General features: G+C 41.9%; 1 protein-coding gene and 1 long non-coding RNA gene across 47 annotated transcripts in view; one reads left to right on the top strand and one right to left on the bottom strand.

Annotated features, from left to right (window-relative positions):
- Positions 1–25,225, bottom strand: part of MAGI2 (membrane associated guanylate kinase, WW and PDZ domain containing 2) — a 1,508,583-nt gene that overhangs the window by 40,404 nt on the left and 1,442,954 nt on the right. For 29 of the 45 annotated variants that reach the window (XM_035254988.3, XM_035254996.3, XM_035254991.3 and 26 more), the window contains 2 exons: positions 20,557–20,695; positions 8,511–8,599 (listed from right to left, as the gene is read on the bottom strand). In XM_035254988.3, coding sequence (XP_035110879.1) covers positions 8,511–8,599; positions 20,557–20,695 — 228 coding nt within the window. Of the gene's footprint in view, positions 1–8,510; positions 8,622–16,129; positions 19,030–20,556; positions 20,696–25,225 lie in introns of those variants that run through there. The other 16 variants (XM_035254993.3, XM_078343009.1, XM_078343010.1 and 13 more) reach the window with 3 other exon arrangements.
- LOC144578385 (uncharacterized) overlaps positions 1–25,225 on the top strand; it is a 285,723-nt gene that overhangs the window by 16,877 nt on the left and 243,621 nt on the right. The window lies entirely within an intron of this gene.

Genomic DNA, 25,225 nt, shown 5'->3' with positions numbered 1-25,225 from the left:
ATCTCCTTGAAATCCTGTTTTTCCTTTTTTGGATATGATATATATATCTATTTTATATGCATACATATATTTTTATGTGTGTGTATATATATATATACACACATAATCTCCAAAGGTGGGATTGTTAGATTATATGGTAATGACATATTTAATTTTTTGAAGAACCTCCATAATGGCCATACTTACAATCCTACAAACAGTACACAAGAGTTCCAATTTCTTCACATCCTTGCCAACACTTGTTATTTTCTGTGTATTTTTATTTTTGTTTTTGAAATGGAGTTTTGCTCTGTTGAAGGCTGGAGTGCAGTAGTGCGATATCGTCTCACCATAAACTCTGCCTCCTGAGTAGCTGGGATTACATGTGCCCTCTATCATACCTGGCTAATTTTTTTGTATTTTTAGCAGAAATGGGATTTCACCATGCTGGCCAGGCTGGTCTTGAACTCCTGACCTCAGGTGATCCACCTGCCTCGGCCTCCCAAAGTGCTGGGATTACAGGCATATGTGTGTGTGTGTGTGTGTGTGTGTTTAAATAGTTGCTGTCCACTGGTGTGAGGTGATATCTCATCGTGATTTTGATTGCATTTCCCTGATAATTGGCAATACTGAACATCTTTTCTTGTGCTTCTTGGTCATTTGTGTATGTCTTTCACAACCATATCACAATTTAGGGTTTCTAGCCAGAGCTTTTACATGCCTTGGGGCTTTAGATGTAGAGAGACTGGGACATGGTTTCACTGTATTTGACCACCTAAAGGCAAACGGCATTTCACTTACATGCTGAGTAAGCAGTGAGACTTTTTTTTTTGCCTGGGCATCACCTGATATTTTACTCTGAAAACAAGCTGAAGATAATGACTGCTGTATGCCCAGGGGTAATAAGCTATTGGTGGCTATAATGGAAAAGGCCAACTGAAGAGATATATTTCACTTGGAAGAGATTTTTCTCCCCTCTGGCATTATACATGTACATATGTATAAATATATATGTGTATGCATATATATGTATATGTATGAGAAACATCTTGAATATAAAAAGAGACATTAAGTATTCCTGCTGCTTGCTTTTTTGTGGTAGTGAATTTTCATAAGGATTTGCAAAAAGGCCCAAGTCCTCTTTTTGAAGCTACTATGCTAACATCAGACGATCTTTCATCAGAAAAACCCAGTGTATGAAAGCGGCTCCAAGTGGTCATAGTACAATGATTGTGTCTATCCATTAAAGTGGGGATTATGAGGGAAAGGAACCTCTGTGTCACTGCTCATGTGTCAGAAGGTGGCACAGAATCTGGAGCTGGCAATGAGGGAATGTCCGCGTTCTTGCTCTCCTTTGCCAGCCTCCCTCCCCTCCATGCTCTTCCCTGCTGACTCCATTTGCTCTTTTGGTTTCAACTGCTGAAGCCACAACTATGATGCAGTTGCTTGTTGTGAATCACTATTTGAATGTTTACATACATCTTAAAATCCACTTTTTCTTTCTTAAGATGGAGTCTAGCTGTGTTACCCAGGCTGGAGTGCAGTGGCACGATCATCTCGGCTCACTGCAACCTCTGCCCCACCAGTGGCTCAACTGATTCTCCTGCCTCAGCCTCCTGAGTAGCTGAGATTACAGGTGTGCGCCACCATGCCCAGCTAATTTTTAATAGAGGTGGAATTTCACCATGTTGGCCAGGCTGATTTTGAACTCCTGACCCTAAATGGCCCACCTGCCTCGGCCTCCCAAAGCGCTGGGATTATAGGCGTGAGCCACAGCGCCTGGCCACATGTTTTTTTATACCCTTAGATTAGTTCATACATAGTGCTCTCCATGTTAGCATTAAAAAGGAGCTAAGGCATCATATAACTGAACCCTATTTTATGGATGAATAGACAGAGGTCGGGAGAAATTAAGTCATTCTTGAAAGGTCACACTGAGTTAATAGCATCACTTTAGAATTTTTCCTGTTTTTTTTTTTCCTGATGATGGCTCTGCCATTTTCTCAGATACTTAGTTTTTATCGTGGGGATATTTTTTGAGTCCTTAATTCTTAGTCCCTATATACCATCATTCAGCAGGTTTTGTTGATTCTTCTTTCAAGGTTCTTGGTACTGCCAACTCATCTGCATCTTACTTCTGTTTTCAGTACCTCATTATTCCATCCCTGCATCTCCTCGGTTGTCTTAGTAGCTTATCTCATCTACCTCTGGTCCACTGGTTCTTAGCTCTGGCTGCTCATCGTAAGGACCTGGGGCATGTTAACAGCAGAAGCCCACCTCTGCCTGCAAGTCTTTCCCACCCCATTCTGGTCGAATTGGTCTGGGGAGGAGCCTCTGTGGATATTTTTCAAATACAAATTCTACCGTCGATTCTAATGGGTACCCAGGATTAAAAACCCTTTCCAGAAATGTTTGCCACCACCCATAAAGCACTTCTTTGGCAGTGTCGGTGTGATGCGTGACAACATTCTGTGCCTTCTCATTGCCATTAGTTTCTAGATATCTGCCTCTTCCAAGCATTCAAAGCTCTCGTGACTTTGCCTTTTGACAGGAACCCTATGCTCTAGACATATCATTTGAGGGCTAGCTTCAAAATCATCTGACAATATCCTACATTCATTTTAAGTTGTAGAGCCCTTTGCTCTTCTCTCAGCCCATCCAAAACCCACTGGCTCCTCAAGGGTATCTCAAGACTACCTTCCTCTTGGTCATTAGTTCTGCCACTTGCCTTAAACTCCCTTATTCTAGTTTGTACTCTTATTCTAAGTAAGTATTTTCAGTAAGATGGAGAGGTTCTTGAGGGAGGTACAATGGCACATGTTTTTTTTTTTTTCTGGAGTCCCCACAGCATCCAACAATAGCTGACATATAAGAGGCAAATTTGGTTAAACTTGGTATAGACCCAGAGACTAGAAGGGGGCTTAGAGAATTTTTGTGGTGGTCCCTTTTGCACAGCAGAAAGGCAGGCACAGAATCCCATTCAGACAGCCCTGACATTAGCTCTCGTTCCACAGGCCCTGGTTACCTGTGTCTCCAGGAGACTGGGCTAGATGTGACATTTCTATAGCCCAGCAGCAACTCTGGCATATGAAACTACAGTTTGTGCTGCCAATATAGGTCACAACTACAATTTGAGGAAAAACACTTTGTAGTAACAATAAAACTTAGATGAACCAGAAGCAACTACCTGGAGCATTCAATTAGCCAGTTTCCTCCACTCAACTCTTAACCCAAAACATACATTACATGAGAATAAGTGGATAGGCAGGAATTTATTTAAAAAACAAAACAAAAGGAAAAAAACCCACTTTGGGATTAGGTTGAGAGTGTTGGTGGACATTTGGGCCATCAATCCAGTGGCTCCTACAACCATCTAAACAAAGACCTGCATTGGAATTTGCTGTCAGAATGATGATCTCGTGATACTTCAAGATGTTTATTCATCCATTGATTTACTTATTCAGTCTTTTCTCATTGTCCTTAATCTGCTACGCATTGTACTAAGAACCTAGGTTCCTGGCTTCAAGGAGTTTGAATACCACAGAGGAGAGGAAGTATGTGGATACTGATAACTATGGTGCAAAGCAGAGAGTGACAGAGAAAAGGAGAGAGGCATGAGGGCTAGGAGACTTCAGAGGACTCAGAGATCCCTTCTGATTGCCAGACTTGGGAAAGGATTCATGGAGGAGGCAGGCTTTGGACCTGGGTCTTGAAGAGGGACGAGACTTGGGGAAAGGGTTTTCTAAGCCAAGAGAACAGCATGTGCCCCACCCTGAAGGTGGGGATGCAGGGCAATGACAAGAGGTCCCGTGTAGCTGGAACACACCTATGTAACCGGGCATTATGGGAGATAAGAGATCAGAGTGAATAGCAGGATAGGGCCAAATCACGGATGGCTTGGGGATGTATTTAAGGGTTTTCTGGTGGGTGCAGTGGCTCATACCTGTAATCCCAGCACTACTGTGGGCCAAAGCAGGCAGAGATGACTTGAGGCCAGGAGTTTGAGACCAGCCTGGCCAACATGGTAAAACCCCATCTCAAATACAACAATTAACCAGGGGCAGTGGCATATGCGTGTAATTCCAGCTACTTGGTGGGCTGAGGTGGGAATTGCTTGAACCCAGAAGGTGGAGATTCCCCTGAGCTGAGACTGTGGCACTGCACTCCAGCCTGGGTGACAGAGAAAGACTATCTCAAAAAAAGGGTTTGTTTGTTTGTTTTTTATCAATAAGCAGGGAAGATATACCATAGCAGTATAGCAGCAGGGCAAACAGGTAAAGGCTGTTTAATCCGGGGGAGTGGGCCTGAACTGGGACTGAATGGCAATGGGAATGGACGAGAGGGCTGATGTGGGAAATGAAAGAAATACGCTCACACCTGGGGACTAGTTGTGTATATATGCTGCCCTGCCCCCCGCCCCCCCTCCCCCGCCACCACACACACAGAGTGGGGAAGCCAGCCAAGATGGTTTTGAGCTGGACAACTAGGAAGGTTGATGGTCCCTTAACTAATAGGTGATTCAAGAGGAGGAATATTTTGGGAGGGAAGGTCGTGAATACAATTTGGAATGCATAAATGCAGGATATCTGGGTAGAATTGTCTAGCAGGCAGTTTGAAGTCTTGGGATGAAGCTGTGGAATGTAGGTGGGGTGGCAAACAGACACAAGAGTCCTCTGCACAGTAGGGACACGTGGAACCATGACAGCAGGAGAGATCCTGAAGGAGAGGGTGGGAAGGCTGTTATGGGCGGAAAGAGATCAGATCTGAAGACCCCAGAGGAGCAATCGAACAGGTAAGAGAAAATCCAGCGAACACACTGACTAACAGTGTTAGCTGTTTCAGGGAGTCCCAAGGGGCTGAAGGGTTGAATCTGTCATTAGATTTCATTACCATAGTGAAACTGGTGATGTTTGAGGGGACTTTGTCACTGGTGTCTTGATAAATTCAGATTTCAAAATGCAGTATGTCACAGGAAAAGAGAAATTGGGAAGAGGGTATGCCTGTTTCCAGAATACCTTATATGTCAAGCTGGGAAAGGAACCCAATAAATGATTTCAACAAGAGTATAATTTTTTTTTTTTTATTGATAAACTTACAAGTACCCCATGTTCCTTAAGCATTCCCCATATAGAGAGTTACTTTGGCATAGAGGTGGTGTCTTACTCACCTCTGCACTCTGACCACCTCTGCCCTCTGAAAAAACAAACCAGAAACACCAGGGCCTGGGCCCCCATGGCTGGAGCTAAGTAGGAGCTCTAGTTACTCCTGGTGGATGTCCACACTGGGTGGGTTCCCAGAGTGGCTCAGAATGTGGGAGGCGTGTGGGGAGGGCCTACAGAGAGATCCATGGAGTAGGATGAAGGCCACTTCCCACCCACAATCCACACAAAGCCATCATTCTTGCGTGCTGTCTGCCTGGCACTGTGCCCATTATCTCCACTCTCCCTTCTTTTCTAACTTGCTTCCCAGCCTATCTCTGGGCGATGCAACCACTTTTTCATCTAGAAAATGGGTCATTCTTTTTGAAGCACCACCCTCTCTGGCTTCCAAATTGCTTCTCTTCCTGCCTCTGAGATTGCCGTCTCCTGATTTTCTTCACCAACTTCTCTTACTTCCCAGTCCAATGGGGCTGTGTCATCTGATGCTCCTCTCTCTGTACACAGTGGGTGCTCTCTGGGAGAGCTCAGCCCCACTTAAGACTCCATTTCCTCTCTAGGACTCCTCAAATGCTGCAGCTCCAGCTCCTGAGTGCCTCATCTAAGTGCCCTATTTCTGGGTTTCCTCACTTAAGTGTCTCTCGGGCCTCTGAAACTCAACAAGTCCCAAACCAACCTCATCATTCTTCTGCTTAAGCTGCCCCTTCACCTGTGTTTCCTGTTAGCATCCTGGCATCATCTTCCACCCAGCCCCAGGCCACAGTCCTCCTTTCCCCTGACTGATCCTGTTCTTCGCATTCATTATTTACCAACCCTCTTTACTTTCCTCAATGAAATGACTGAAGTATCCCCAATATCTAAGCCCAATGTGCTATTTCCACCACACTTTTGTCATTCCGGCCCTCACATCAATTGCCTCAACTTCTGCAATATATTTTAACTGCCTGCATTTTTCTATAAAGCCCATCTTAAATACTGCTGAGGTATATTTCCAAATAAAGGTGTTTTTGGTGACATCTGATTATAAAAACCTCAGATTCCTTTTCTTGGGATAGAAGGCAATTTCCTTTTTTTTTTTTTTTTTAGAGATAGGGTCTTACTCTGTTACCCAGCTTGGACTACAGTGACATAATCATAGCTCATTGCAGCCTCAAACTCCTGGGCTCAAGAAATCCTCTTGTCTGTGTTTCCCAAGTAGCTGGGACTACAGGCACGTGCCCACACACCTGGCTAATTTAAAATTCTTTTGTGTACAGATAGGGTCTTGCTATGTTGCCCAGGCTGGTCTCAATCTCTTTGCCTCAAGCAATCCTCCTGCCTTGGCCTCCCAAAATGTTGGGATTACAGGCGTCAGCCACCGTGCCCAGCCTGAAGGCTTTTTTTTAAAGGACTCCTCTTTCATTTTGGCCATCCCCCTTTCCCATTTAGCCTATGTAATAGCTGTTCTGAACACATCTCTCTGACTTTGCTTGGACCATTTCCTTTGCTTGGAAACAAACAGCCTTATCTTTTCCCCCACTCTGGTGAAAGCAATGCCCAGCTAAAATTTTTACCACTTGGTTAGGATTTTCTACAATTCTGCTAAGCAGATTTAGTTCACTGCCCCTTTGGGTTCTGATCACCCTTTACTGATACTATTTATCTTGCCCCATTGTGTTATTGTCTCCCTGTCTTCCCTACTAGCTTATGAATGTACATGGCAGAGTCTTTTTTATTAATCTTTATAGCCCTAGCAATGAGCAACATGCCAGGGTCACAGGTGGCACTTGATAGATGCTTATGGAACTGAACTGAAACCACAAAGAGCCCCCTCTCTCTCTCTTAAAGTAAAGGACTCTGGTGAATTGACTCAGGCCTTCTCATCCCCATAGATTACAGACTAGTTAAAGTAAATTATACGGCAAGCATAGACCTTTCTTTTATCAGAAATGGAAATCTATCCTTCCTTAACCTATCGTCATTGGACTAGATTTCCCCAATAATTACTCCATGGCTTTATCCTTTTCTAGTACATGGCAACTTTCTCCTTTATGCCCTAACTTAGGTACTTCATTTTCCCCTGATCAGTAAGTTACCTTTTGAGAGATACACTTTGGAGAAATTATACATTTAAAACTTGTTTTTATAGTTAGCTTCAAGGAATGACTGTGATGGTTTTGTGTGTGTGTGTGTGTGTTGTATTTATGTCAGCATGAAACTTTATGAAAAGAAAAGTTTAATAGTAAGCCAATTAAATAATTTAATGAATAATATTGTCTTTCATGTTAAATTCTAGCCAGTCCTGGATGGTAATCAGCAGGGACATTAACAATTGGAAAATATATTTCAGAAAAAATTCAGAGAGCTAGTTTAAAGATTTTGGTGGAGAGATGCTGAGCCATGGCTGTGACAGTGTGAATGGGACAGAATTGAACCAGAATTGAGAAGTGTGTCAGTTTGATTTATACTTCTATGGCTAACTACGGAGACTGAGCATGAGTACAGTTTCTGCTAAAAAGCCAAAGTGACATATAAAATCCCAGTCCAATTAAATTGTGGCAGTAGCCACATGCCACTGTAGAATGTGACAGTGAAGTGTGGGCTGCTCTAGGAATGTATTTGAGGGGTAAAAAGTTGCTCCATAGTTGCAAGGAGATCATCTACATTTGGCTTTTTAAAAAAAATATGGGTTACATTTTCTTTCCTTGAGATTTTTTACCAAGGCTAAAATATAGCCAACACTTGAGAATATTCCTTTTGAAACAGTAGTGAATATTAACTTGATATAAAGTTATGACTACTTTAAAAAAAGGTCACTAATGAGCCCTTAAAAAGTTTTTTTTTTCCTTTAAACTTGGTGCATCACTGGGTATGGAGGAAGGAAGGTGATAGGATCTAGTCCTGATTGGATAACTGCCACAAAGCAGGCTGGGAAATACCCATGATGTCAGGTGGAGTTTGGAGTTTCTAGGGCTAGAAGGTCTGGCAACTGTGGCTCTCTTTCTGTTAGATGCAGAAAGGACAGCTTAGGTTGCAGCTGTCTATACTTGGGTTGAGAGGAAACAAACTTAGTGATTTGCACTGAATCCCAGGGAGGATGCTTTGTAGTGTGTGGGGTGGAACGCTGCCAGCACTGCTCTGCTGTTCTCTACCTCCTTCCTTCCTGCTGTGGTCATTCTAGGCTGGCCCCTGCTAGAATGCAGTGCATCTCAAATTTTCATGAATCTGCAAACTCTATCCTTAACACTCGTAAGGTCTCAGCTATACATATATTCCAGAACTCTAGAAATGATTAGACAAACTACTATGAAAGAGAAAGCATTATACATCAGTTAAAAACATATGCAAAACCAAGGCTCATTAGAGAAAGATAATATTCATGCAGATTTTACAAACCGTGTCTTTAGGGTGGCCCAATAAGTAGAAATATGGGGACCCATGCTTGTCACTTTTCATGCACATGGAGAGACTGGAAGGAACCATTCCTAAAGGAAGGGGAGGAACAGCCTAGGACCAATCATTAGAATTAACAGAACCAGTAACAAAGATATATTATTACTGTTAGAATCAAGATTGCTTAGTATGTTTAGAGAAGTTGAATAAAAATTATCTAGGCAGTAAGAATAAAGACTTTAAGTAAAGCTAACCCTATCAAGCATGCAGCAAGTGAAATTAGTGGAAGACTGAGCTATATGTGTATTTCAAAAGTAGACTTTTCCCAAAATATTGAGGGCATCCTGAGGTGCTTTAATGGAGGCACAAATGTTAATAAACTTTGAAACAGTAATATCTAAATTCTTACAGGCTTTTCTAATAATAATGTGTTTTAGTGATATCAACTGTCATTTGAGAATCAGTCACAGTAATCGTTTCTAAATTTTAAAAGGAATATAAAAATACATAGTGTTCCCATGTTTATATTTTCTTTAATCTCATAAATTCATATAGTTCCCCTTACCACTAAAACTTTGCTTATTAAATTCAAAGTTCATGGCTGGGCACAGTGGCTCATGCCTATAATCCCAGCACTTTGGGAGGCCAAGGTGGGTGGATCATGTGAGATCAGGAGTTCAAGACTAGCCTGGCCAACATGGTGAAAACCTGTCTCTGCTAAAAATATTAAAGCTGGGCAGGTTGGTGCACGCCTGTAGTCCCATCTACTCAAGAGGCCGAGGCAGGAGAATCGCTTGAACCCAGGAGGCAGACATTGCAGTAAGTGGAGATGGTACCACAACACTCTAGCCTGGGCATCAGAGCGAGACTCTGCCTCAAAATAAATAAATAAATAAATAAATAAATAAAATAAAATCATAGTTAACTTGCTGGATATAATTGCTTTCTGGGAGAAAATAAAGCTGAAAAAAAATGCAGCATTGTTTTGCTTGTTCTGTTCCACTGTACTCACCTGCTGTGAGCTGTGCTTTGGAACCAACCTCTTCGTGGTGGTCTTGGTCTATATCTAGCTCAGGTGATGAACTGCAGTTTTCTGCCTACACAAAAATGAGTACTAGAAATTCTGGAATATCTAGATTAATAATCTTCAAGAGACAGGCCCCTAGAGGAGGCAACAGTTGCTCCTGGCAGTGCCTGTGTTCTCTCAGCTCTGCTCAGGGTGGGATGAGGGGGATGTGCTCATCGGAGGTTAATGTGATCAGAAGAACTTACTCCATGCAGCTTGGATGTTCTGAGGCCTGATTTCCTGTTTGCAGTAAACACTGATTCTCCCCATCTACATGCCTACCTTGCTGCACACGTGGTGCTGTGTGCAGAATGGAATTGCACTCCACATCAATTTTGGGTTTTGCCACAGGGGACTTTTTTTTAGCATCATGTGTCTGAGGAAAGGGAGATCACAGGGGGAGCCCTAACACCTCGAGGTTGATCGGAAAGTAGAACCTCTGCGTGGTAAGGAAGACATGCTTAACAATGAATGTCAGAAGCAGAAATTAAATTTCGGGATTTATTAATTGAGTTTACCACTTAGCCCTGCCAAGATGCAAGTCATTTTGTATGAAAATGATCAAGCTGTTTCAGTGTCACACAGAGAAGGCTCTTATTTGGTTTTAAACATGGCCTTTGCTGGTCTCGGAAGATACATGTGCTAGGAGACCTCATGCCCAGAAGGTCAAACAAAAGGGCCCAGAACATGGTGGAAATAAATTGGTGTGAAGGCTGGAGTAGAAACTGAAGTGAGATGTGAGAAACAGTTGCATTCTGTGCTAGGCATAATAACACATACATTATGAGTGCATGTGTCCAATCCTACACCCAGGATCCCGGTAAGGCCAGGGTCACTGCTGGAGAGTACGTTGAACAGACCGGAGACCTTGCTACAGAACTGTAAAAGCTGGTTATTTTGAAAGCAAATGTTGGAGCCACTTTATAGTTAAAAGCTATTTAGTCTGGGCTAAATGTGCAATTGTTGTTCTTTTTTTTTAAATCTTGAATCCAAACATGATGAATGTATGATTATGAAGTTTAGAGATTTTGTTGCAGTTAGAGCATACCATTCAAGCCTGGAGTAAGGCATTATATGATTTTATTTCTGATCCTGACTGAAGGTCTATGGTTAAATATTGGGAGTTCTTATCAGAACAGGACATGGGGGCAATCCTAACTTTGAGCAAGGTTGAAGGCAGTTGTGAATAACAAAAATATGGACTTACAGTTAAAAAACATAGAGACAATAAGATGGTTGTTGGTTGCCAGGGGTGAGTGTGGAGGGAATGGATGAATAGGTGGAGCACAGAGGATTTTTAGGGCAGTGAGACTACTCTGTATGATACTACAGTGGTAGACACATATCATTATAAATCTGTCTACACCTGTAGAATGGAGACTCAGTGGTCTCCAAAATTTTGGACACCAGGGACCGGTTTCATGGAAGACAGTTTTTCCGCAGACCAGGTTGGAGTCAGAGGATGGTTTCAGGATGAAACTGTTATACCTCAGATCATCAGGTCTTAGATTCTCACAAGAAGTAGGCAACCCAGATCCCTCGCATGTGCCGTTCACAGTAGGGTTTGCGCTCCTGTAAGAATGCTGCCACCGATCTGATAGGAGGTGGAGCTCAGGCAGTAACGCTCACTCACCCATTGCTCACCTCCTGCTGTGTGGCCTGGCTTTTAACAGGCCATGGACCAGTCACAATCTGCAGCCCAGGGGTTGGGGACCTCTGATGTACAACACTAAGACTGAACCCTAGTGTCAACTGTGGACTCTGAGTGATAACAATGTGCCAATGTAGGTTCCTCAGTTGTAACAAAGGCACACTCTGGTGGGGGTGCTGATCATGGGGGTGGCTATGCATGAATTGGGGCAGGGAGTATAAGGGAAATCTCTGTGCCTTTCTCTCAAATATGCTGTGAACCTAAAACTGCTCTAAAAAAATCAAGTCTTCAAAAAGCTGGCCTTATGGACTCACTGTTTCTTCCACTAGAAATAAGGGGTTTAGAGTACTATAGTTAAAAAATGAAAGCTTGAGTTATTTGACTAGGGGAAACCAGGACAGAGTAGGAGGCATGGGCCTGGCTGACATGATGCTTTGGAGACTGACCCTTGCTGGTTATGGGAGTTGGTTGGACCTACCATGGAATTTGTCTTAAGATACTGGACTGTACTTTGAGCAGCTGGGTTTTGTTATTAAACTCCTTAAGATCAACACCTTTTCTGTAATGTTCCTATTTCAAGACGAGAAAATTGGACTGGAGAAAACAGCTTTGGCTTGTAGCACCAATTTTGTAATGGGTCCAGTTGAGAGGTTTGAAGGCCTTTCTGGAATCAACATTCTCATGTTGTGAACCACAGAGCCAGACTCTCCGTAGTGAGGAGAGCAGAAGCAAAGCTCAGATTGTCAAAAAAGCATGTTATGGGAAATGGAAGGACAATGGGAAACTCTAGTTTCTTTTCTATTTCTAAATTTCAAGGGCTGAGAAGTCATAGAATGGTGAGCAATTCAGACTTGATGGGCAGAGGCTGAAGGGATGGGGCACACTCAAATAGTGGGAGGTCATGGACAGAAAGAGGGCAACAAGAAGTAGAAATGTTGGCGGGCCTGGCCTTTACAAGAGCTACGGCAGATACATCTGGCAATTTCCAGGACATGATATTCCCTGAATTCCCTGAAATGGTATTAATATTGAAAAAATGTAGAGTCCTGGACTGAAGTGACTCAGTCAGAATCTCTAGAGGGTATGGAAGAGCGAGAGGGAATACAGGCATCTGTGTATTTCAAAGGCTGAATCATTTCTCTAAGACTCTGTGTGTGTGTGTGTGTGTGTGTGTGTGACGGAGGGGGGGAGAGAGAGAGAGAGAGAGAGAGAGAGAGAGAGAGAGAGACTTCTGACTCCTCTTAAAGAAGTGTTACTTTTTCTCCTCTTCTGCATCTTAGGATTTTCTGTTTCCATATTTGATCTTATCCCTTGATCCTTAATCTCCACTCCTCACCCCATAATCTCCCATTGTGTCAGGAATTAATGACTTCTTTACGGTCTGCTCCAATGGTCTTACAGTATTCAGCAATGTTTCCACTAAGAAAGCTGCCTTTTCTCATGGACTTTTAGGGAAAACAGCCCTTTTGTGGGAGAGCTCAGCTTTGTGTTGGGGCAAGGAAGGGAATGTTCCTATTAGATCCTGAAATATGACCTTTCATGATGGGTTACTGGAGGAGCTGGAATCTTCAGGTTTTCCAGGATGTATATGGGTGCTCTTCTTGATAGGGTTTGGGAAAGATACCTCTTTATTCACTCATCTCCTCCACAACTTAAGTGTTTGGGAATTGAGGAAGGCTGGACCTTAAGAGCTAAACGGACTCTTCTTGGTAGATTTCTTGCTCAGCATATGGTCTAATATATATATTTTGAGACGGTGTCTCACTCTGTCACCCAGATTGGCATGCAGTGGTGCCATCTTTGCTCTCTGCAATCACTGCCTCCTGGGTTCAAGTCATTCTTCTGCCTCAGCCTCCTGAGTAGCTGGGATTACAGGCATGCACTATCACACCAGGCTGATTTTCGTATTTTTAGTAGAGATGGGGTTTCACCATGTTGGCCAGGCTGGTTTCGACTCCTGACCTCAGGTGATGCACCCACCTTGGCCTCCCAAAGTGCTGGGATTACGGGCATGAGCCACTGCACCTGGCCCAGTCTAATATATTTTATCAGAGTCTTAAATATCTAACAAGTTAGGACTTGCAGGTTGTGGGCAGGGCACAAATATCCTTAACAAGAAAAATGCATGTTGCAAATTATGTAAAAGTATGTAACAAAGAAGGAATACCATTATAGTCCATGGTTTGCAATAGAACAATGGGATGAAATGTGATTTCATCCTCATCCTAAAATCACTTGCAATAACAAATGAGGTTTTGGCTGAGCATTGGGGAAAAATAATTTCAGTGTTGTGTTCTTTAAGAAAGCCCTTGGCTGGGCATGGTGGCTTATGCCTGTAATCCCATATCTTTGGGAGGTAGATCACCTGAAGTCAGGAGTTTGAGACCAGCCTGGCTAACATGGTGAAACCCCATCTCTACTAAAAATACAAAAAACTTAGCTAGGTGTGGTGGTGCATGCCTGTAATCCCAGCTACTTGGGAGGCTGAGGCAGAGGCAGGAGGATTATTTGAACCTGGGAGGAGGAGTTTGCAGTGAGCTGAGATGGTGCCACTGCACTCCAGCCTGGGCAACAGAGCAAGACCCTGTCCCCCAGCAAAAAAGAAAAAAAAAGCCCCTTCTCTGGATCCGTGAAACAGGAACTTATTTATTGCAGGTTGTGTGGCTAGAGGATTGCCTCTATGCTGTAGAGAGCACCCTGAGCCTTTAGGTAAGAAGAACCCTATTCTCTGTATGATGTAACCCAGGGTTCTGCCAGACATTCTGTCCCCTTCCCTAGGTGCTTTATCATTTTCTATTACTCAGTGGAAGGTGTTCTTGAGTGATTTGTAAAACCTTTCATGGAAAAGGAAGATACGCTCACCCATGAATGTCAGAAGCTGAAATTAAATTTCAGAATTTATTATTGTAGCAAGCCACCTTTTGCCCTATTAAGAATGCAGATGAATTAGTGCCAAGGCTATGGAGCCACTTATAGCTTCCATCAACGTGCTCTCTGAAGAAGAGCTTAGGGCAATGATGACCCTCCTTTGTCTTTTATTAAGGGGACACATCAGCACACCAAGACAGCCCCAGGATGCGAAGTAACACGTCTAGGCTCCCAGAAGTGGCTGACGGCCACAGGTGGGGAAGAGTAAATTTAATAGATAAAAGTTTTGGCTCATTAAATTAGAATTTAGAATAATTCAGACAAGGTCTAAGTAGAGATTTCCCCACAAGTCCTTTCTTCAGAAAAATCACGAATTATTAGTACAAATATTATAAAGGAAATTCTTAAACTGAAGAAGCCAAGTGCTCTTCAAGGATTCTTAACACTCTAGAAGGACTTGTTTAATTCTACAGATAATTAATAAAACCTATTTAAATGTTTTTCATGAGAGAAGATCCTTTGAGACCTTTTTATGAGTCTGCTGAAAACACTACTCTGCTGAAAACACATTTCTTCATTATCAGTGTCAGCTCACTGAGGACCAGAACTATATTTTACCTTTAGTGACTGCAAAGTGTGCTGCACATAGTAGGTGTTCAGTAAATCTGGCTTAGTTGAGCAAATGTTAATTATGTCAATGAATACTATTAATTACAAGATTTGTTCTGTATAGAGTACTTGGTAGGAGTATGTTGTCTGGAGTTGATATTTGTATCATTAGAGGGAAGAAAGGATGTACTCAGCAGATCATGGCAAAAAAGATTAATATGGTGTACTTATAATGTTTACTTGGCAATATTTTTTCTTTCTTTTGAGATGGGGTCTTGCCCTTTTGCCCAGGCTAGTGTTCAGTGGCACGATCATGGCTCATTGCATTTTCAACCTCCTGTACTCAAGTGATCCTCCTGAGTAGCTGGGACCACAGGTGCATGATACCATGCTTGGCTGTTTTTTTTTTTTTTTTTTTAAGAGATGGTCTCCCTATGTTGCCTTATGTGGTCTTGAACTCCTAGGCTCAAGCAGTCCTTCTGCCTTGGCCTCCCAAAGTGTTGGGATTGCAAGTGTGAGCCACAGTGCCCAGCTGGCAGTACATATTCTTAAAGAAGAATAAACAAATGACCATGACTTATTTTTATCTACATAGAGGCCAGTACTGCTTCACCTCTGCTCTAATATAATTGTTGTAAGTCATCTTAACTTACTGATTAAAGGAAGACTTTTAACTAAACAACTGTTTGGCCCATTCATTTCTTTAGCTATAGTCACTAGCTCAGATCAATCTGTTTCTCCAATTAGTGCAGTTTTATTATACCTACAAAATGTACACAATTTCATTTACCAAGTGCTTGTAATCAAGACAAAACCTATTATATTAAAGATATGATTAACTCTGAAAACAAAGGCATAGGCAGAAGTATAATTCACCAACTGGCGGTTTCTTCCCCTTCATATGGGCATATATGGTGTGGTGTTAGTTGTCACTGGGCCGTTTTCATTGTGAGATTTCTGCTTCATCCTTTTTTTTTTTTTTTTTTTGAGATGGAGTTTCACTCTTGTTACCCAGGCTGGAGTGCAATGGCGCGATCTTGGCTCACCGCAACCTCCGCCTCCTGGGTTCAGGCAATTCTCCTGCCTCAACCTTCCGAGTAGCTGGGATTACGGGCACGCACCATCACGCCCAGCTAATTTTTTTGTATTTTTAGTAGAGATAGGGTTTCACCATGTTGACCAAGATGGTCTTGATCTCTTGACCTCGGGATCCACCCACCTCAACCTCCCAAAGTGCTGGGATTACAGGCGTGAGCCACCGCGCCCGGCCCCCCTGCCTCATCCTTTTTAACCCTGCTTGGCCTCCTAAGACCACTCAGACTCCCACTTACAATTGGACTCTCTTCAGTGTTCTATTCATAAAGCCCTGCTCTGTGGCTTTTTAAGAGAATAAACAGGCCAAAGCATCAACCCAGACTAAAAAGCATGCTTCTATTTTATTTTGCTTTATTCTGATTAACTTTGAACAGTAGACATTACCAAGGGAAAGGCTCCACTTTGGTCTGAATTGCTTATGTTGGGATTTCTTTTTTCATCCAGCGGTACCTTTATTTACCTTGGCCCTGACTCTGTGGCTCAGTTGATAAATCAAGTGTATGTTCGTGTTCTACTCCTTGAATGCTAATGAAGGATGCCTTCATTTCAAGGCAGGTAGCTAATCTGTATAATTTATTCCTGTGCAGTTTTACAACCATGATGCATACTTCCTTTTCTCTTAACCTTTGTGGATTTCATTTGAATAGCAATAACCAGGGTGAAGGAGGACACTGCTTTGGATGTATCATCTTTTGATTCTCTTCTCAGTATGACATTGAGATGTGTATCAGGGGAGGAGAACTCACGCTTCCCACTGAGTTTACAATCAACAAATTCTTCTCCTGAGGACTGGAGTGGAATTGAAGTATCTATCTCCTGAGCTTGTCTTTCAAGGACTTAACTATGAAAGCAGCTCCTCCTTCAAAGCCCTCATCATTTTCCGACTCCCATTGCAGCTGCTCGACAGCTTCTGTGCAGCCACTACTTTCGGGGCGGCATTTGTTGATTTCTGCCTCTGAGTTGGCTGAGGTGTCACCTGACATTTAGTCTCTGGGTAATTAGAGATGACATATTTGCAGCATGTTTATTCCTTCCTCCAGCTCACTTGGAGTCACACTGATTTTGTTTAGTCAATGATATGACAGATTGCTTTTGGTATTTTTTCAGTCGTACCTACGCTTATCTCTCAGTCACAGATCACTTTAAGAACTCAGAGCGAGAGTTTTGTATTTCTGTTGACTGAAACCATCTTTTTCTTGACGTGTCCAGAAGTCCAGATAAGGCTCTTGCTTCAAAGCTGTCCTGAATTTTGAATCATAGGGGTATAAAAGGAAGGACTCATTGAAATCCTTCCACAGGGAGTGGTTTTCCAAAAAAAAAAAAATCCATTTTCCCATGATTAGGGTGCATTAGGAAAATGTAGGATTATATTCTAGGCTATATCTACTGGTAAACTCAAGTACTTAATTTTATTTTTCCATAAGCACTTCCTTTTGTTATTATTTTGCTGTTACCAATTCTGCTGCTTGAGAATTAAAGTATACTCTAGTTTATCTTGGACCAAAAAAAAAAAAATTCTTTTTTTAAACAGAAGCATCAAGTTGGTGAAAGAAGACAAGCAATTCTGTTTCATGATATAGTCTATTTGATGCTGGAGGAATTGTGTTCCTCATCTGTGGGCACTCCCTGTATGTTGCACTCACTTACATAGTTCATAGATGTGGCCACTTCTCTGGCTTGCTTCTGGAGCAGAAAAGGTTAACAACAGGCCTGAGACTGCTCTCCTTAGAAAGGCCTGCTTTCGAGGGTGGCCATTGGCTGCTGCTGGAAATATGACTGGTAAATCATCCTCTAAGCTAATGTAAACCTTTTGGTAAATTATAAGAGTGTCTCACTGTATCTGCACTGTTTATACAATCGATTTGGTTTGTATTGGCTGCTTTGCGTCTGGGAGTCTGGAAGTGTGGTACGTGCTAGGCAGAGGGTGCCTGTATCACCAGCCCTAGTGAAAACCTTGGGCACTGAGTCTCCAGGGAATTTTCCTGAGCAGCAATGTCACACATATATTGCTGCATTTTTGTTGCTGGATGGAAAGAGTGTTCTTGGTGACACCTTGAGCGCGAGAGAGGGAGCATAAGGAAGCCCGCGTGGATTCCTCCAGACCCCACCTGTGTCTTTTCCCTTATAAGCCCACTATGTATCTTCACTATATGGCTGTAACAAATCTTAGCTATGAGCACAATTATATTCTGTGCCCAGGAGGCCTCCCAGAAAATCTCTAAATGTGGAGGTGGTCTTGGGGGCTTTTGGACCCCAACTCCCTACCCATCAGTCCTTTGAAATTCCAGAAATATCACTTGATGGACATTATCCTCAAAGATGCTATGATCCTTAATCTTGGTTTCTTTTGCCTAACCACGCATCTTGAAGCTTAGATTTTCCCAGAGAACTAATGTTTGCCTACTTGATGACTACTCTTTTACTTCCCTAAAGGAGATTGCTCTATGCTATAAGTTCTTTCTTGTGTGACATCATATCTAAAGTTATTTTGCAGTCAAAATCCATCTCTATTTAATATCAGAAGTAGCAGAAAAGTGCTAATATTACTAAAAAGTATCATTTAATGTTACACTTTAGAGGATTATATTTAGAAGAAATTCTGTGATACTGCTACAGCAGTTAACAGTGTTGACTGGCCACTCAAAAGTGTGCCCAGGCCAGGTGCAGTGGCTCATGCTTATAATCTTTGCACTTTGGGAGGCCGAGGAAGGTGGATTGATTTGAAGCTCAGGAGTTTGAGACCAGTCTGGGCAACATGGTGAAACCCCATCTCTACAAAAACACAAAAAAATTAGCTGGACATTGGTGGCTCACGCCTGTATTCTCAGCTTCTTGGGAGGCTGAGGCTGAAGAATGGCTTGAACCTGGTTAGCGGAGGTTGCAGTGGGCTGAGATCACACCACTCCACTCCAGTCTGGGCAACAACAGAGATCTCCAAAAAAAAAAAAGGTGTGCCCAGATACTTTGGTTAATTTGAGAATTTCACGGTAACCATATATTTTTAGGTGACGTTAAGAATTAATGAAATAATGTTGACATGATCTTGAATTTTTGTCTTGTTCAAAAAAGTGTTTCTACTTCTTCATGGTAGTTTGAGGTGGCTTCATATTTGTGCATTACAGTCTGAGTTATGCCTCAGGTTGATCAGTAGTATGTTCTACCTGCTCCCTACAGACAAGCAGCTGATGTGGTGGAAGCTGAGAAAGTGTAGACCAAGTGAGAAAGTGTAGACTCTACAGAAAAATGAAAAGAGATCAGGATAGTCATGCTGGTTAGATTCACTTTTTAAAGATAAACTTTTTAGAACAATATTAACTCTATGAAAATGTCTGGGTATAGATAATATTCAGGTCTCATCGTGGAGTGAAGCATACCGTTAAAGCTGGTATGTTTTAGAAGTGATAAAATTTCACAGGTCACTTTGATATTACTGAATCAGTCAATGCTTGAGAGTGCAAAAGGTTATTCTATTCCGAGTTCAGATTCTTTACAAAGGGATTAATGCTGGTACGTTTTAGCAGGATAATACCTGTGCTTATTGATAACATATATATTTAAAAATATTTTCTTAGATCCAAGCATTAAGGGTGGGAATCTGGGATGAAATATTTCCTTGAGCATAGAGCCAGCCCTACAGAAACTTCTGAATGCTTTTTGACTCACTGTGAGGGCTTGCAAGCTCTCTTTGTAGGCTTTGAGGGATGCATAAGATGCTGGAAACATAATGCATTTAAGGGCCTTTGAGTTTAGCTATTTCAATTGAACTCAGGATATAGATCTACCCTGCTAAGTAAGGAGATATTAGTCAGTTATTTAGACAATGTATGCAAAAAGAATAATCTGAAATGAAAAAGTATTTTTCAGAATTTTTTGAGGGTGGTAGGGAATAGAAGGATGTTAGTGAGTCAATTTATCTCTATCAACTTTGAGCTCATTATTCAGGTCGGCAGTTAGCTCGTTTCCCTAATCTGAACAAGTATTATCTGCACTAGTCTGACATGTCTGTAGCTTATCTATTTCTGTCACTCACTGACATTATTTTTCAAGACCTCCGCAGGTTTTGGTGCTTTTCATGTAATGACCACCCAGCTGTTTCTGATACTAGAGCTATGCTGTCAGTGGTGTCTGTAATGGGCTTCTAGAAACAACAACTTTAAAGATGTTTGAAGGCAAATCTGTGAATCAAAATGTGCTTTAAAGCCTTCCACAAAAGCATATAGAAACACAACATAGGAGTGAATTTTCAGAATAATTCCTAAATGCCAAGAAATGCAATCATTGCATGAACTGAAGTTTACATTTTAAACTTCACACCCTGAAGATACGTTGCTTGTCCATGGCCCCAGTTATGCATCCTTTGAGGTAGTCTGATGCACAAGCAATGTTAGGAAATAAGTGATAAATTACTGTGTACTCAAATGAACAGCAGACTATCAGTCAAATTATAAAAGTTCTAATATTTTGGTGGTGCTAGATCTCCTTGCACACTCAGAGATGCCCTGAAAGGTATTATATTTCATATTTTAAACATTCCCGAATGGAGGGAGCAACAGAAATTGTTCACACACATTTATTTCTTGGGCTTAAACATACATATTTGTATGTGCCTATATATATATATGTGTATATATATATACCTATTGATAGCTAAATATATATTTAGGTAGGAATAGAGAATGGATATAGTTTTATAAATAAGCATAGGCATTTATGGTTCACAGAAAAAAGAGCAAAAGGGTGAATGAAAACGTGAAACGCACCATATTCTGGGACCTGTCCCGTGCCTCTCTTGAGCAGCAGCCTCACTCGTCTTCCTCCGGATTTGATGAGTTCTATGGCTCTGGTGTGCGTCATGTCCCTTGTGCTTTCCCCATTGATTTCAATGATTTGATCTCCTACCTGTTGATTGAAGAAAAGTTAAGTCAGCCAAAGATGGTTTTACTCAAGTTGCATTGTCAACAGATTTTTGAAAAGCATGTCTAGATTACCTGGGAGCATCCCAACAATTTGGGGACAGCCTGCTGCTGTTTGGAAAGAAACTAGTCCCTGGCTGCATCCTGAGTCTAATCACGACGCTTTATTTACCTTTACAGAAATGAAAGTATCAGACCATGAAGGTTGTGGCCATATGTTACTTATATTTAGCCATTACGGCAGAGACTGTAAGCTAGTTAGCATTTTTTTAAAATTAGGGAATATGTCTGATACAGAAATGCAAAATAACCTGGCACTTCTGCTTTGAATCAATAAGTAAACATTTTAAGGCCTCTTCATTGAATCTATTGCCAGCTTTTGGCTTAGTGTAGCATCTAATTTAGCATGTTGGATGAATTTATTGGTTTTTGTGCTTCTGAGAATTTTCTGTATGTATCATTTAAATTTCCCTGGGTGTTGTTGTGATATTGCCTTCTTTGTAAGCAGTGGTTGGTTGATATTCACATTTGATGATGAGTTTTCTATCACAGCCCCATGAATTAAAAATCCATTCTCCCCACGTGATTGATGCCCTGGCTGAATCTTGGCCATGCTCACACTTGATTGCCAGAAGCTGTCTGGTTAAATACCAGTTCCTCCTGAATTGTCAGAAACGCCTGCATTCCATAAGCAATTCCCTTTTGGCCTTTGTGAATAGATAGTTGAAATAAAAGAGGTTCAACCATGAGCATATCATGTAACTCCCACAGTACCATTACTGTCAGGAACCCTTGAATTAAAAAAATATCTCATCTCAGTGCAAATAACATAAGAAATTAGCCAGCAAAAGCACAATGAGTTGCTTTCCAAAAAGGCTATTTTAGTTAGGTCCCTTAAAGCAGATCTCAGTCTAAACTCTGTAATGCAAACAGAACTGTAGAAAAACTCTCTATAGCTAATCATTATCAATGTGGATGCTGCAGGCTGGCTGAGAACATCAACACACATTTTCCATCACAATGGCAGGAGAGCATGAAGACAGGACCCCCAAAGAGGAGGGAAAGAACAAACCCGTTTGTTGTAGAAAGGAAATGACATCTCTCCTAAAGATTATTCTCGAAGGGGTAAGTGTTCCAATGTAGTGAAGGTAAAGACCTCCCTTTGTATACTCATTCCATGGCTTTGGAAGTATGGATTTGGGGTGGTGGATGAGGTTCGCCTCACTGGCATGACTTCCACATTCCACAGAAAAACCAAGAAGACAAAACCAACTTAACTGTTTTAGGGCCAGTATCTTTCTTCAAGTTTCCTTAATTGTCTCATTTCCTCTGAGTCAACAGGGATAACTTGAATAGTTTGCCAGAGGCCATGCATCGAAGCCAGAGGCAGAAATGGGACCAGTTATTCCTCCCCCAGTAGCCATTGCCGACAACAGAAACCTCAGGCACAGAATTAAATTGAAAAAGTAAAACAGTAGTTCCAATGAAGTTACTTATAGAAAAAGTGTTCCTTCCTGGCTGGACTCTCTTCTGAGCTTCAGACCCACATGTCTAGTTGATTACTACACATCGTCACCTTGCTGTCTGTCCAACAGGCTACTCCAACTCAACAGCAGTAGAAGCAGTAGACAGGACTAACTACTTTTCTCTCCAAGTGGTTCTTCCTCTTAATTCCCAATCCTGGTTAATGGCAACACCCTTCACCCAAGCCAGAAACGTGGGGGTCACACTATACTCCTTGTTTTCTCGACTTCTCTGCATCTGTCCCTGTCCTCACATGTATCCCATGGCTCACAAGCTCAATTCAGGCCTTTACATGTATTATTCCAGTATTCCCCATCACTCTTCCACGAACCTCTTTTCATTGTCACCAGAGTCATCTTTCTAAGGAAAACCTTGCAAAACGTGTCATGCTGACTGAGGCATTCAGGCCCATACACATACTGCTGTTCTTTTTTCTCCTCCTCCCTATAGGCCTGGTGATCTCTTGTTCTTTCTGAAGGTCAGCCTATCTTCTCCTCTAGATGCCTTCCTTGACCCTATGCTCTTCACAAGCAGAGACGTCCACTCTCTCTGTTTAGTAATAATGGCACCCTACTCTGTTTATTATGCCTCATTACAGATTCATGAGTCTCTGTCTTCCCTCCTAGGTTTTGAGTGTCTTCATTCAGTAAATAACTTCTGAGCACTTATTATGTACCAGACAGTCTACTGGGGATATAGAGATAAATGGTATCATTTCTATGTACAATAAGTTCTCAGTCTAGTTGGGAAGAAAGTGGGTAAATAAGGCCATTACTACTCAACGTATCTTTGCTATGATAGAGGCATTCACAAAGTATTAAGGGAACAGAAAGAAGGGACATCTAACAGAGTGGGTGGGGTGGGTAGTCTGGGAGAGCTGCCAGGGGTGCTGACATCTCAACTGAGTTTTGAAGTACCAGTAGGAGTTCCCCAGGCAAAGAGGAAAGCATTCTGGGCAGAGAGAACAGCATATGCAAAGGCTGCAAAGTTTGATGGAATGGTATTTGGGAAACTGTCAGTAGTTTATTATGCTGTTCAGGAGTCTAAGTTTTATTTTGAAGGCAACAGCAAGGCACTAAAAAGTTAAGCATGGGGAAACCTGACTAGGGAAGCAGAGTGGTGTTTAGAAATCTTCCTGCAACATCAGTATGGAAAGTGGAAGGAGAGAAAGATGGAAAACTGAGGAAGGAAGCTGAGTTGTGGCATTGTCACATGGTCTATCCAAATGAGACATTAGGAGGCTGTGGGGAAGGAGATGATGAGGACAATGACACAGAGTCTGGGTCTCCTTTAACTGTGTGTCTGGATGAGCTGCACGGCCTATATTTATGAATGAATGAAGTACTACCATATTGCTTATCTTGAGACCCATGGGAGAAGGAGGTATAAACCCTCTTGAACCCCAAATCGAGTCTTGGCAGCCACTGCTGTCTGTGGTTACTTGTGTCCTGAGACTGATTTATTATTATTATTATTTTCTTTTTTTGTTTATTATTATTCTTATACTTTAAGTTCTGGGATACATGTGCAGAACGTACAGGCATGTTACATCAGTATACATGTGCCATGGTGGTTTGCTGCACCCTTCAACCCATCATCTACATTAGGTATTTGTCCTAATGCTATCCCTCCCTTAGCCCCACACCCAATAGGCCTTGGTGTGTGATGTTCCCCTCCCTGCATCTATGTGTTCTCATTGTTCAACTCCCACTTATGAGTAAGAACATGTCATGTTTGGTTTTCTGTTCTTGTGTGAATTTGCTGAGAATGATGGTTTCCAGTTTCATCCGTGTCCCTGCAAAGCACATGAACTCCTCCTTTTTCACGGCTGCATAGTATTCCATGGTGTATATGTGCCACATTTTCTTTATCCAGTCTATCATTGATGGGCATTTGGGTTGGTTCCAAGTCTTTGCTATTGGGAACTGTGCCACCATAAACATATGTGTGCATGTGTCTTTATAATAGAATAATTCATACTCCTTTGGGTATATACCTAGTAGTGGGATTGGTGGGTCAAATGGTATTTCTGGTCTAGATACTTGAGGAATTGCCACACTGTCTTCCACAATGGTTGCACTAATTTACACTCCCACCAACAGTGTAAAAGTGTTCCTATTTCTCCACATCCTCTCTAGCATCTGTTGTTTCCTGACTTTTTAATGGTTGCCATTCTAACTGGCATGAGATGGTGTCTCATTGTGGTTTTGCTTTGTATAATAATTTTAACTGCAACTCCCTAAATAAATTTGGGAAGTAATCTCTTTCACTGTCATCTGGATATATAAGAAGATCAACTTATCGGGGGGTCGTGGGAAGTGGGGAAGAAGTTCTTTTGTTATTTTCTGACCTCATCTGACTTCACTGCAGCAGCCAGTGTGTGACCAAAGAGTGTCACTTTCCTCTATCACAACCAGGAGAATTAATTTGATAAAATCAATAGAAAATTCATAGCCCTTTTAGAAATGAAGAAAAAGACCAACTGTGACTCTGATGTAGTCTCTTTCTATACTCTGCCACAGAGCTATCTTCAACTGAGCTATGTTACTAAAATGAAACTTCTAAGATCTCCACTCGTTCTTAGAGTATTTTTAAAATACTGAGTTCCAGTTAGAAGAAAGGAAGAAAGAGAGAGAGAGAGAGAGAGAGAGAGAGAGAGAGAGAGAGAGAGAGAGAGAGAGAGACGGCGGGCGGGTGGACAGACAGACAGACGGACAGAGACAGAGATACCAAAACCAGATAAAGGTAATTCAGGAGTCTCTGTGTGTCTTGCTTTACGTGGGTGAGGGAAATGCCAAATTTAGGAAACTGACAAAGGACTGAAGAGGAATTCTAATCACTCATTTTTTTTCCTGTGGAAGAAATTATTTTATCTGTGGTCCCTTGGGGCAACTAACAACCTTAGAGTAATGTCTCAGGGGCAAGGCGGAGTGAGATAACTGCTGTGCTAGGGTTCTGCATTTCTACTCATACATCATGGCAGGGTTTTCTT

This window comes from Callithrix jacchus, chromosome 11, assembly GCF_049354715.1.
Source record: "Callithrix jacchus isolate 240 chromosome 11, calJac240_pri, whole genome shotgun sequence".
NCBI classification, from domain to species: Eukaryota; Metazoa; Chordata; class Mammalia; order Primates; family Cebidae; genus Callithrix; species Callithrix jacchus.
Note: the sequence above shows the minus strand (reverse complement) of the source record. Positions and strands in the feature narration are given on the sequence as shown.